Source organism: Diadema setosum, chromosome 2 (genome assembly GCF_964275005.1).
Source record: "Diadema setosum chromosome 2, eeDiaSeto1, whole genome shotgun sequence".
In the NCBI taxonomy this organism is placed as follows: domain Eukaryota; kingdom Metazoa; phylum Echinodermata; class Echinoidea; order Diadematoida; family Diadematidae; genus Diadema; species Diadema setosum.
The window spans coordinates 33542963-33558023 of record NC_092686.1 but is presented as its reverse complement, the minus strand read 5'-3'; the positions used below and the strand labels follow the sequence as shown (position 1 = coordinate 33558023).

The 15061-nt window shown below is 39.4% G+C and overlaps 1 protein-coding gene across 1 annotated transcript in view; it reads right to left on the bottom strand.

Annotated features, from left to right (window-relative positions):
* LOC140241998 (protein-serine O-palmitoleoyltransferase porcupine-like) overlaps window positions 1-15061 on the bottom strand; it is a 30221-nt gene that overhangs the window by 12125 nt on the left and 3035 nt on the right. The window contains exons 2-8 of the mRNA XM_072321745.1: window positions 13065-13405; window positions 12431-12629; window positions 11962-12005; window positions 10241-10422; window positions 9090-9196; window positions 8306-8434; window positions 7323-7423 (exon numbers count right to left, since the gene is read on the bottom strand). Of these exons, the coding sequence (XP_072177846.1) occupies window positions 7323-7423; window positions 8306-8434; window positions 9090-9196; window positions 10241-10422; window positions 11962-12005; window positions 12431-12629; window positions 13065-13386 (1084 nt within the window). The 5' untranslated portion in view covers window positions 13387-13405. The remainder of the gene's footprint in view (window positions 1-7322; window positions 7424-8305; window positions 8435-9089; window positions 9197-10240; window positions 10423-11961; window positions 12006-12430; window positions 12630-13064; window positions 13406-15061) is intronic.

Genomic DNA, 15061 nt, shown 5'->3' with positions numbered 1-15061 from the left:
GTGACAACCACTGATCCAAAACTTGCATTTCTTTGTTTAAAATCATTACCAGGGTACCTTGTTAGTACCTGTACAAAAAATGCGGTGACATCCTCCATAGGAAACGAGCGTTCGTAATATGCACCGCGCAGAGCGCACAATCATGTATAGGACATTTACACGGACTCTCGACTTTACGAACTCATACCTCCCAGAATGTCTTTTTGCTTAAATGCACCTGGTTTTTATGAAAATCTAGATTACAAGCTTGCTCTACATACCTGATTTGTAGAATTTTGTGAAAAATTTACATCGGTACCTTTCGAGTTGAAAATTAGGTGTCATTTCTCACTCAAACGCAATCACCTCTACGACATTCACACAATTTTACATTGACAAGTGAGTTAACTGTGAGCCTGAAGGCCATTTTGGAAGGGCTATCTTACTGCCATATCTGTTGTTTTTAGTGAGTTGCAGCAGGGGAGGTGCCACCTCCCTGGTTGCAGCAAATACTCGTATGTACAGTTGTATTTATACTGAGTTTGGGGAATTTCGTGAAACTTCGCCATCGGTACCTTTTCGATATTCATAAACCATGTCAGTTTAGTCCGAGTGAATAACCCACCAGTACCATCGTGTTCATACACGCATTGTACGTACACCGTTACACGTAAAGCAATTTGCGAGTCCTTAACTACTGTGCGTGCTTCTCACTTGAAAACGCTACGCTGATTGGCTAAATCATATGGAAAACTTGCGCGCATTTGCTCCGGAGCGAGAGCACCGGTGCTTATAACACGTGAAAAGACGCGTCATATCCCCCTCCTTTGGGACAAAAATAGCTCTGCACAAAAAACATGGCTATGAATTCAAAACCCTCGCACTCCAAATGAAACTAGAATGTACCCTCTTTCTACTCCGTGTATTTCCCCCAAAAATAGGTTTGGGGAAATTAGGGCACTTTTCCTCTGAAATTCTGCTTCAAATCACCAAATCTTGAGTTTGTCTATGGCGGAGTACCCAAAATAAGCCATAATTTTCGGACATGCCCATATAAATCACAGGCTGTACCACGGAAGCTTAGTGGAATTGCTTACCCTCGCACTTCAAAATGAAGTAGAATGTTTGGGCTCTTCAGTGATGTATAACTTGCTTTGATTGGTCAGAGAGAAATTAGGGCACTTTTCTTGTCAAATCAAAGCATGTTTTACAAAACTGCTTGTGACTTTGCTAAAGCGTGCGAGCTTTTGTGCTGTCCATTGTACACAATTCCCCTAATGCTTACGGACAACGGACGAGTGTGCGTAACAAACAATTGTGTTTGTGCTGTGAAACGAAGGCGGGAGAGTTCAAGTTATTCACAATTTTCGCTGGATATCATGCCTTTTGAATCGTCTTTCGTCCACATTATAACAGATTAGTCTTTATTAATATTCTGACAATCCTGCAGAGTGTATTACCACTTCTTTCAGAGCTAAATATTGCCAAATTCAAGGATCATCATGCGTATTTTGCTCTGCAGAGATGACTTGAGGTTGCAACAAGCCGTGCTTGAACAGACCATGGTTCAGTCCCATTAAATCAACAGGGGTGGATGAACCCATTATGTAGATACTGTACGCGTTGGTGTGTGTGCTCGTGAATGATCAACTTGTGTGGTGAAATGGAAATGCCGTTGTAGGAAATCTAGATTCCCGGTACTAAAAATACTAATATCATTTCATTATTAGCTGTCAGATAAAAAAGAATGGCTTCCATGTTCATGCATTCTGTCCCTCCAGTAAGCACACGCACGGTTCTCCCGATTCCCGTACAATGGACGAGTCCGCCCCTTCCCATATTATGCTCGAGTGCACTCGGCTGTTGGCTCTCGGCGACTACGTGCACTCTGGTCTGTCAACCCTAAATGCGCGAAATCGTGCGAAAGTTTTCCATATGGCCATTGGCCTTACGAGGTCGCATCGGGTCAACGCGTGATCGTGACGTAGCGCGTATGCAAATTTATGACGTGACAATAAGTGCGCGCGTCTTTATCACTATTTATATTTCATAGCTCAACGTAGCATCTGCGGCGCGTGATTGGCGGTATGCAAATTACGGATCTACGTCATAGCTTATTATCTGTTTGTCACCGTTCGCGTGTTGAATTTTTGTATGAATGACGAGTCTTCATTCGGAATAACGAACCTTCGGAATAACGAGCTGCAACCTATCATACATGTGGATTGAGTGAATGCAGCAATACTAGTAGAACACATCAGTGAAAGTTTGGGGGAAAATCGGACAACCCGTTCAAAAGTTATGAATTTTTAAAGTATCTGCGTAGTCACTGCTAGATGAGATGACTTCTACAGTGTATGATGCCACAATGCGTACAACCGTAGAAAATAAAAAGAGAATTTCACAAAACTTTCCTTTTTAATAAGGTTCACATTTCTTCGACTTATTGCTGACATATGTTCAGGGTGATATTATTCCTCCTGCCTTCTGAAAGAGAGCAGTCAAGTCATTCTTTTGTTATGCGAGAAAAGTGAAAATATGTTGAATTGTCTTTATTCTTTCTTTATATCGTTGCACTCATGTGACATCACGAGCTAAAGTAGTCTTCTCATCTAGCCTTGAGTGAGCAGAAACTTCAAAAATTCATACCTTTTGAACGGACTGTCCGATTTTCCTCAAACTCTCAATGATGTGCTCTACTAATACTGCATTCACTCAACCCACGTGTCTGTGAAGGTGAACTTGTCGCAATTTTATAGCGAGGGAACGCAATAATTATTGCGAGGGAACGCAATAATTATTGCGAGGGAACGCAATAATATTGCGTTGGAACCAGGGCTCTCACTTAACTTTTTTCCTTGGTTGCCAGCCGGGCAACCTGTAGAGCTTTTTAGGTTGCCAAAATGACAGTTTAGGTTGCCACAGTGATAATGTTTGAAGAGTATTGCGTAATGTGTAAATCTCCAAGGTTAATTATGGCGATGATAAAGAGGGTTGTTTACACTGCTGTTTACACGACTGAGATGTTTACACTCCTGTCTACAAATTAAAAAAAATATATATATGCAAAGTGAAGTCTCTATAGGGCTTTTTACACTTGTGTTTCTTAACCCCGGACTTTCTCTGACCCAGGACTATCGTTAGTCCCGTACCAATTTTTTCAGCTTTTTACACTCGCCAATTAGTCCCGTACTATCTCTTGTCCGGGGCTAAGGAGAAAACTGACCTTTTTACACTCGTCTTTCTTAGCCCCGGACTTTCCAAACCACATGAATATTCATAATTACGCTGTGTACTGTACACGTACACGCACGCACCGGCAGCACTTGATTACCTCGTTTCTGATTGGTCAGTGAGGGTCGCACTTCGTCTCCGTCGCTTAGCCCAGGATTATTTTTTCGTTCTGTTTACACTCACTTGCTTGGCACCGCAATTGCGGTGCTAGCACCGCAATTGCGGTGCTAACCCCTGCTATTTTGCAGGGCCAGATAGTACCGTACTATCGGTGGGGCTAGCCCACTTTGGCAAAAACGAGTGTAAACAGAAAGTGGGCTAAGGATAGTCCCGTACTATCGGTGGGGCTAAGGCCCCCCCTTAGCCCCACCGATAGTCCGGGGCTAAGCAAAAATTTACAAGTGTAAAAAGCCCTTGAGTCTAAACTAGTGACGTACTAGTCAAGTGTTTTTATTCCTTTAGAAGCTGCAAACAGAATACATGATAATCAGCTTAATATGCAGTGTTGATAAAAGCTTCAGCACTAAAAGAACAACCAATCTATCTTAATCTTTCTTCCGTCAATACATTGTAATCCTATTAATCATGCCGTGTGACATTACATATTTGTGTATCAGACTATCACTATCAAAGCCTGGCCTACAGTATCAACTTAACTCATGTCCTCTTTCTTGACTTGCCAGTCAAGTGAGTTACTACTGCAAGTCTTTTTATTCCTTCAGAAGATTTAAACAGATAACAAATTTCAGCACTAAAGGAACAATCAATTTTTTCTTCAGTCAATAATCCAGACAAGAAACTAGCACTCATTTCACTCTGATCTTTCCCCACTCTGGCCTCGGTCCCCCCCCCCCCCAAAGGAAAAAAAAAAAATATATATATATATATATATATGCAAAAAGAAAAATACGAGGAAAAAAAAATACACACACACATTACAACCCAACAAAAACCTCTCCCCTACACCTTCCCGATTTCCGTGTTTTTGTCAGGTGAAACGACATGTTCAAATACAAGAATAAAACAACAGTACAGCCATGCAGGCCAGGCTGCCATGTAACTTCAAAGCACATTCCGACAGCTGGCTGGCAAACAATACGGCAGAGGAATTTGCTCGCGCGTACGGTGACAGGGCTGGCTGGAGGGAGGGCCTAGCAGCCCCATAGTGATTACTGTAGTCTGTGAGTTGTCAATAGCAGACCTTTTGAACAATTGCAAACGTCATGATACTATTTTGTCTTCCTTTTGGACTGAAAGAAAAACATCAAAAAGACGAATCGAGTGTCACAATTTTTACATAGCCATGCAAAAAGATTACTACACTCATGTCATGGCAAGAAATGAATCAATATTCCAAGACAAATACAAAGCAGCCTCGGGTACCTATAGACGGTGACATCGAGACGCCATGCATTCAACCATGCACGTTGGGGGAGCTACATGTTGGAGTCGACAGGGAGGGCTGATCCTTGAGTTTGTGAGAACTTCGACAACACAATTGTGAAATCTCAAAACAAAGCTGAAGCTTCTTGTGGTCTCACCAGCAAATCTGCGTGTTTATACTTCTCAATTCGAAGGAAGTTTATCTCTGATCTGTTGAGTTGTTTTTGCTGATACTTAGGAACTTTTCATGCCTGAAGTTCAAATGGATGGTTGCCAAAAATTTCATGATTCACAAAGCTTGAGAATTTGCCTACTATATTCATTTGAAATGTCAAATTTAGAGGGTACAAATCAATATGGAGGATCATCCACATAGATTTGCATCCTCTAAATTTGACAAATATTTCAAATGCATTTAGACAATATTTCAGCAATTTATTTTAGACTGTTGGCTGGAGTAAAAACATCAGAAATCTCATATGAACTTGGAAGTGTTAGGATGAAGACAAAAAAGGGCGAGAAACCAAATACAAGTCTTTTTTATTGTCACTGGTAGTCACATTTGTGTTTTACAGACTGTTAAATCAATGGGGCCTATAGGCATTTAGTAGGCCTATTGTATATACACATACAATCTCATTAAAAATTTGACGCTCTAACACCTAAATTAAACTCATCAAATATCGCAGGAGAGTGATTTTACGGAGCTTAAATGAAAGAAATATAAAATCATCACATTTGTAATCCTGGGTCTTCGCCCTGGGGCTTCGACTTGAGCTATCTTTAATTAAACATTCTTTCCCTGTTCATCTCCAACATCCCAGACAGTTCATGACCTCCCAGAATGCGCCAGTACGCGCGGTTTCTTCTGTTGATTGGTCTCGCTCTCCCCCTCCCTCTCCACCTTTCCCCATTCCCCAGTCTGCTGGCACCGTCATGGCATCGTGGAATTTTTCTTTTTTTCTGCGTGAACTCGGTACATTTCCCCTTCCGAATGTTCTTTTGCCAGTCTCACATCCACTTCTGGGCAGCTCTATTAAACGTTACGTTACACAGTACACACACGTTGTATGAGTAACTAATTCACCGATCCCATTCCTGATCTCGCGCGAGGAAAACTTAAGCTGAAAGTGACGAATTTCTTCTCAAAACTCAGCCAAGAATAAAATTGGAATATCCATTACAGTGTCAAGACCATTTTAGTGGAGTTTGATTTCGCCATTTTTTTTTCATTCTTTTTTTTAGCTCTTGAATGTTCGACTTCTTACGTCCGATTCATTCATACCACGCCACGTACAGCAGACCAGTACTTGCTGTACTGAATACTAGTACTGTGTACGTGTGCACGTGTCGATGCAGTTTCCCCAAAACACGGTACACCGACCGTGACTACATGATACTACAGTGCATCATCATCAACAGGGCCGCCTATAGGGAGGTACGTGTAAGGTGACTGTGCGACGTACACAAAGTACACACCACGTGCTAAAGCACGGCGATCGAAGTTTGAGCGACAGGGATGACACGTACGTTCGGAGCTGCAGACATGTGGATTTCAGCACAGGGTGAATGAGTACTAGTAGTTGAACGTATCACTATTGTATGACAAATCATTGTTTTTTTTAATGTCTCTACAAGTTTGAAGTAGTTTATCTTAACATAAGTAGATTACGATACATTCATAAAATAGATCAGCCGTTGTAAAAACTTGCTTTCATGAGAGTTATTTGACAGCGTTGCGAAATAAAAACCCCGTGATTGAATAGAATGTCCCAGAGCCATGGGGGGGGGGGGGCTCGAGGACTTTGTGGACGCTTCGATTGGCATGTGGGTAAGATGTGGAAACAAATGGGTTGAAATAAAGAGGATATATGAATAATTTACACACAAGCAAGATATTTCTTTCATGATTTATTCACAGTTAATTACTTTCCTTATAAAATTCACGTAAAATGGTGCTGCATTGAAATAAACTACTGTATATTCACATGAGTGTACACGCATCAACCCTCCTGCCTAGTGGGAATGACGCAGGCAGTTTTTCCATGGCGTACATGCACATACACAACTAGTAGTGAAGAATGCCCTTCGCGTGTATACAGTAGTATACGGGCCGCAGTCAGTGCTAATGGATCCTCACAGGTACGAACGTACAAGGTACGTCGATGGGCTAAGCGCGTTTGAACGCGTTTATTGATGTTCTGCAGACATGTATACATCGGCTCCGTCATTCTGCATTTGCGTAACTTACATGCACATTATGTCGTAGCCATGTGTTACGCCCGTGTCTGCAAATAATTTTCTTTTGCCGCAGATGGCAGTAATCAAGTTTCCGTGAGCATTTGTAAGAAAAAATATCTATCATCGCCGCGGCGACTAAAGAGACAAGCGCGTTCGGCGCCGAACGCGTTTGTCTCTTTGTCGGCAAACTAGTATGAAACGCGTCTGGATGCGTTTGAAACGCGTCTACACGCTGTGTCAACTTGGACGTGAGCGCCACTGTATGATATTACCATGAGACTCTTTGGGATGCTATCAAATACTGTCGTAGAAACCATACACAATACGGTATTGTCTGTGCTTATGTTTCATCATTGCTCATGCCTCAACATTTTCCTCATTGCTAATGCTTCAACATGTTTCATCACAGTTTAGTGGATAACACTACTGTGCGATATAAATCATTTATAGCTACGGGTTACGGGGTATGGCACAGATATACTCACAATTCTTCAGCCAATAGTGCATAGGTATATTCCAGTTTGTGACAACGTCCACTAGAGACCTCGGCAGTTCTATGTGCCATGGCTTAGCAACAGAAAACTCCCTGTATGCAAGATGTATAGGACAGAAAAGGGGGAGTAGCAGAGATATTTAAGAGATAGATAGACATATACACAGATAGATGGATGGATAGATTGATGGATGCATGGATAGATGGATAGATAGATAGATAGATAGATAGACAGACAGATAGATAGAACGAGTGAGGGACAGAGAGAGCAAAATCAAGTGAGTGTACAATTGTATGTGTTCACATTAAAGGGGGTATATATATTACAACAAAATAAGAAAATCTACTCTAAAGATGGCCCTATTCAAATTATTTGGAAACCCCTGCAATGAATAGTGTATAACTTTATCACTGATCTCTTTCTAAGTAGATACACAGCTGAAGAATCTCAACTGGCGTCAAGCGCTATCAATGAGACCACTTTGATGCACATATTCACTGATGGGCCCTATTATGGTTTTAGAATGTACCCTGGTGGGCAGCAAATGAAGATCTAAAAAATCTGAAAAAAACCCCAGAAACTTTAGGGGAGTTTCAAGTGCACTGAATTGTGAACAATTCAATGCATGTGAATTGCAAAAAAAAAAAAAAAAAAAAAGTCTGGAGGTGGGTTTCGAGTATAGTAAAAAAAAAGTTTGAGGTCAGATTAAACTCTGAACTCTCACATCCCTGGATAACTTCAACAAGTTCTAAATCATCTCTGGGCTGCTATACTGTAAACTTGAGAACCCCAATTGTTGCCATCTTGTTAACAAATGTACTGAGAACTGGTCAACTGTGACTGGGATGCACTTCTTCTCAAGTACATTGACTTGTTGATTTTGCTACAACATGTCTTTCCAATAGACACCTGCCCTAGTAATACTCGGGACTCATCCTCAACAGGTTAAAGAGTGTGTAGAATCACAGCGTTACCATTTGACAGATCCGTCTGATTGTGACACAGCACCGTATCCCGCCAGTACACTAGAAGCCGACGAAAAGTAGCTCACAAAGTAGTGACTGTACCGAAATGATGCTGCGTCGCCATATGCACTGAGCCATCTGTCAGTAGAAAGGAATCAAAGGAAAACAACATGATTAGGACTACATGAAAATTATCTACTGCAGGTATCTAACAATGGATAAGTGCACGCCTAGAAATAGGTATATACATTGATGTGATAATCTTGTGAAGCAGTAACACTATTAACTACTTTGCTGAACAGAAATCCATTTGGTGCTATTAGGCGATGGAAAATTAAGTTGACAAATGAATCACTGACTTCATAAATATCAATCAGATTACCTGAAGAGAGTATTAATAAACACAGATGAAAGGGACTTGTTGCATATGAATCTAACTCATCTAAAATCCACACCAATGTTTCAGAAGATGACCACTACCATGCAAGCATGTACACGAAAATGAACACAAACTGGCTATGTCAGCTTTTGGGATAAAAGAGGATGACCATTAATGTAACATTCCACATGTACTGCCAATTTGGCGATTTGCTGATCTTGTCCTATTTCCACAACTGCTGTATAGATAAATGTTGGTGACTCAATGCCCTCACCTACTTCTCTATAATGTGATATATCACTGTATAAAATCTTCCATCTGAATCTGTAGGAGCATCTTGCACACGCTCCCCGAAAGCTTAAATACTACAACATAGTTATTTCTCATTTTAATCAGTTTTTATTGCATACTCACTTAGATTTATACTGGACAAAGAGAAATGGGGCTATGCAGACTGAGACATTCAGGCACACGAGAGCCAGAAAAAAGTTGACAATAACACGGAGAATCCACATGAAGCTCTGCATGGATTGACAAGAATGAAAATGGACAGAATACAAATTACAAATTCAGTCAGTCTTGGAACAAAAAATTTTCATTACTTAAAAAAAACAACCTCATCCTGCATATTACTCTCTGCAATCTGCCATCACAAAATTACTCCCTACATGGATGCCCCCAATCTGTATTGCAGCAAATCAAAATGCATTACAATATATGACACATACCATAATAAGTGAACAACCTACAAACACATATCATATGAGTAGCTAACTTCATCATTACTGGGTATGAGCAATTGATGGCTTACATCCCACACTTGTACTTCATTCATTAAACTCACTATTACTGGATCATGAAATATATCATTACAATAAATACTATCACAATATGAAGAATGAGTGATGAGTGAATGGATGAATGAATTGAGATACTAAATGATGGACAAGGAATCACAAATTATTGAAGAATTTAATTTTTCTAACCACAGCATCATGAACTGAAAGGTATGTAAAAATATGTGCACAAAAGTTGTGCAAAAAATGGTGATTCCCAAAGGCATGCAATATGGGTCATATCTTTGTGACTGGTGTAGTATTGTTCCTATGGTACAGATGTATCTAACGTGCCATCACTTTAACTGACTTTATGCATAAAACATGGCGCACAGCACAGACAATAACTGAGAGAATGATATCACTAATATACTGGGTGTTGTTTCTACAAGTAAGTAAATGCCTTGAGGAAAAGAAAGACAAAGAAAAAGCATGCTGAAACCTATGTAGACTGGGACAGTTCGTCCTACAACATTCACAAACAATGTATCAACCTCCAAACACACAAACATAAATAACAAAACAAGCATTTACTAAACATACACATAAACATAAACAAAATAAATTGATTGATTGATCAAAGAATCAATCCATCCATCCATCCATCCATCCATCCATCCATCCATCCATCCATCCATCCATCCATCAATCAATCAATCAATCAATCAATCAATCAATCAATCAATCCACAAGAAAAACAAAGGAACATGTGACAAAGTAATTATTTACCAGAGGGTTTGGTTGCAGCATGGACTTGTAGCTGTTGAAACTGACCCATGGACCAAAGAGAACAGTCCCTACACAGAAGGTGTAGCCTAGGTATTCTTGAAGGCCGATCATGGCAGGCACAACCCCATGGTCTAGGTCGAATCCCAGAGATATTACTTTCATTACAAGAATCATTTGAGCACCTGCACAAGATAGAAAGAAAGAAGAGGATAAACAAAGTTTTTGCCAGATTGGAAGTACCATGTGTTTCAACATAGATGGAATGTTCTTTACATTTAGAAAGATTCTTTATTTATCTGTTTTGTTTCAGTAGGGTAGCTCTGTCAGTGGCTACAAACACTGCTTGTGGACCAAAGTACCCCGGTACTAACAAATAAATGATACCAAACTCAGAGGAATTGTGTAGGAACAATTTATCTTTATAGTCAGTAATGTTCAAAGAATAACCTAGGCATACCTTCTTTTAAATTTTACGATCATGAAGGCAGAAAATTAATGAAAAAAATTATATGCATAATATACATGTATATAACAGGGTAGCAAAGAATGGAGGCAAAAGAAATAACTATAGGTGTACCACACAAACTATTTCCATTTTTTTAATCCTTGTACAATGATGTGGGTTGACTGATATTTGCAAAACTTGCCAAAATACTGCTTCCTGTAACAGAAAGTAATATATTTCTCCATTGTACAAAATTGCTGATTTTACTCATAATCATACAAGCTTGTATTTACTTTTCTTTCCACTGCTGTGGTTCACAATGGCAAAATCAACAACTTGCATTTTTTCTCCCACAAGGTGCAAATCATGGAATATTTGAATTCTTATGCAATATCTCAACATTTATCTTTAAAAATATAACTCTCTCATGTATACTATGAGCCATTAACAATGATTATTTCCCATTTTGAAAACTCATGGGCTCCCTTTGCAAATTTTTGAATGTCATCCTAAGTCCCATAAATTTCACACACACTTGGGAGGATTACTCTTTGCTTGAAACTGGCAAATTGTCTGTCAAACTAGTATCCACTGTGATCCATTTATAGAGAGTGAATACTATTACCATTTGTACTGAAGCTCTACAAATGCAATACAAAAAGAGGATTTAGAGACTAGGGTTAATCGAATGCAAAGCTCGCCCAATCTACATTGTGAAGTTGCAATAAAGGGTGCATGAAAAAAAAAATTGCATGGGGTATGTGACTTTGGTATCTAGCCGATGTAAGGACTGCGGTCTCACATTGTGAGAATACTTTGATTTTATTTCCGCTTTTTACTTGGACACGTACTCTGGTTTCAGGATTTCTGCTCAACTGAGCAAATTTCACTATCTATTATTCTTTATCACTTGTTGCTAAAACGAAATTGCTGGAAAGAAATGACTCCTAGGCATTCTAAAACCAGCTGTTTGAGATGACTGTGGATATCAGGTTATTATACATATTGACATGGACACTGTTCCTACAAATAAGTTTTAAGTTTACACAATTCTTGGCTGTGAATAGGACATTAGCTGCTTCATTCAAAATGCAATCCTCACATGGCTCATATAGACAACAAAAATTCTCCTCTGAATATATCTTTTCCAAGGGTATGTCTACATGTACTCTTCTACTTCTCTGCATAAGAGAAAGAGAATACAACTTAATACACAGACAGACACTTTCCTCATTCATAATTACAGTATGGTGTTTCAAATAAGCAATATTCTCACCTCTGATTCTATGCCAGTCCCTGGGGTCAGCCAGGCACAATTCCCTGGTAGATAACAGAGAGACAAGTTGTATCTGATTTCAGTACCACATCGCTGGAAATTTCCTTACATGTGTTCTCTGGCAATGTATGAAGGGTTTACCGGTAACATATGAGCCTGGTATTCATACCGCATACACAAAGATTTCAAAAGTAAAATATAATGGCAAAAATTTAACTACCTGACCTCACTGATTTTCGGCTTGCATGAGCTAAAATATAATTACATACCTTGCAATCCTCAGCTACACAATTGCTTGCATTTTATTTTACAAGCCATTTCTCTTATAACAGACCCTCTATTAATGGGAATTCATGCAATTCCAATGTCCATATCATAAATTAATTGTTATGATTACTTTCAATGTGATACATGATGCTGTATTGGGTTTAAAGACAGGAAATAAACAAAACCACAACCATGCTCTTACCATAAAATGAGTGTTGCAATGCACGCCACCCCTGTTATCGGCCCTTTATGTTTCAGCCCTTTGTAGCTCAGCCACAAGAGCAGGATGTACGACAGAAGTGAGACACCCACAATGTAAGCCGTGAGAATCCCAAAGGTATTCCAGAGCAAGAACAGTCCAGAGGCAGCACAGACAATTTGGAGAAGATTCATCGGAATATCTAGCAGAGAATATGAATAACAACCATTCATATTTCATTACACTGTACGTACAAATACCTTGTCCCATACAACTGTAAACATTAAACTTGTGTGTTATAAGTTTAATAGTGGACATGATATTCAGCAAGTTCCTATTGTTTTATTTGACTTTGCTCTTCATTTCCCATTTACATTGATTTCATTAAAAAAAAAAAAAAATCCATTATTGTAATCATTGCTTCACACTTTAAGAAAAGTCCATTTATCATCTACAATGTGTTATCGATCTTCTGGAAAAGAAATTGATTCAAGCATGCAAATGTATAGCGAAATGAAGACAATGTTAAGTGCCTAATTTTCTTCCATGAGATTCTTTCACATGCTATCCTCTATCTCTTCTTATCCAACATGTCTGAAATGTCTTATTAAAGCTTCTCATCCTTGCTTATCCTTACCAAGCAAGGCCGACACTCTGAGACTCCCACACAGGAGCAGTAACGGTACCATCATATCTAGCCCCTGGCGGGCCACGGGCCAGCTGCACTCCTGGATGTGCTGTGTGAGGGAGAACGCGTCGTCGAGTGGCGCCTCCATGCCAGCCCTGTAGTCGGCCTCGTACTCCCCCATCATGTACTCCTGAAGGAGCTGGTAGAGATCCTCGTCTGGCAGATCCTGCAGGTCCTCGATATCCAGACCCATGGCCTGTAGGTCCTCCAGGGTGGGCAGGTAGTCCTCCATTACCTCGTCGTAGTCCTCCCAGAACATATCTCCCTCCATTTTTGAGCAGCCTTCTCTGCTGTATGAAACAAAATGATTTCACAATGATGTTTGAGGGGAGAACATAGATGAACAATCATAAAACATATGCATGTATGGAACCACCAGATTTTACGTTTGACGATGTGGAGACATTAAAACCATTGAGTAAACTGAAAAATCAAACACTCAAGTCCCCCAAATCATTTGTAACATTGCATTTACATGCAGGTCTGTTGCAGAAAAGATAATTTGACTCTGTATGCAAATTTCAACTGCAACTTTGATGAATCAAGCCCAAATTTGCATTTGACTTTAACCAAACCTCTAGGTGATTACTTGCATTTGATGTGAAGTTCCATAGCAAAACCCAACCCGTCAAGTTGAGATTCTAAAGACGGGGCCGTGCCGGGACTACAAGTTGCAACTGATGAGTGATGTACAGAAAACATTGCAGAAGCCAGCATACCCCGATGGTGACAATTTATTAAATTACATTTGCTGTTCCAAAGTCAACAGAATGTGCGCCTCCATCAGGCATATGCACATATGCAAACAATTAAATGGTTGAAATGAGTAGTGATGAGCAACTCTCGAACTGGTAACAGTATTAATTATTTTTGTGTGCACTTGGCAATGTTAATTGCAATAATCACTGATAATTAAGTTAATAGTTTAGCCCGATCAGACGCTGTTAGTACGCTGTGGAGCGACTGGGCTGTGTATAAAATTTAGTTATTAAAGGCATAGTTTACCTTTGGGAGCATTGATTTTAAAAAAAATTGAGATATCTCATTTGATGCATATGTGTAGGTCAGTTGTATCACAAAACATCCAAACATATACAATTTTCGCGATAAAGCCTAAAATATAGATCATTCTCTATAGACTATAAGGAGATAGGGCATAGGCCCTATCTGTATTTTTCTCAGTAAACCGAAACTGTAGACGGTTTAGTCTGGAAACATTTTTATTATAACTATTGTTCACATTTTGAATATTTAACAATATTTAACATCAATTTTACCAATTCAAATTTTTACGGTGGTTATTTCTATCTGTAACTCACATTCTAGAACTATTTTAAAGCACAATGCTGGGTTTTTGTTTCATCTGCAAATAGTAAACTAGACTTGGAATTTGTCAACACTGACAAATTAGGTGATCCGATCTGTTCGTAAATCAACGATTTGAGTCTCCTGATCCCAATAGGCATGACCATACCGGTTTCATCTGTGTTTAGTGGACATTGGCCGTGTGATGTTTGGATTCTCATTTAGAAAAGGTAGTCAGACCTGACATCTATGGTACACAATTCCGTATACACTAACGAAGATACAGAATGAAGTATATTTGACCTTTGACCCCAATTTGCACAGACAAGATGGCATCTGAGCAAAAAGTGGTTATTTTGTGAAATGATTCTTGTAACATGGTCTTTACGTGTGCAAAATATGGGAAAGATAGGACATGTATTCACCAAGATACAGGATGATACATTTATGACCTTTGACCCTAATTTACATACCCAAGATGACGTCTGATCAAGTAGTTGTTATTTTATGAAATAATGTACGTGACATGAACTAAACATGTGCAAAATATGGGGGTGATAAGGCCTGTTTTACTTGAGTTATTGTAAAGAAAGTTGCAGAAAGAAAGAAGTATCTCAATACATCGAAGATAAGCTTTAATT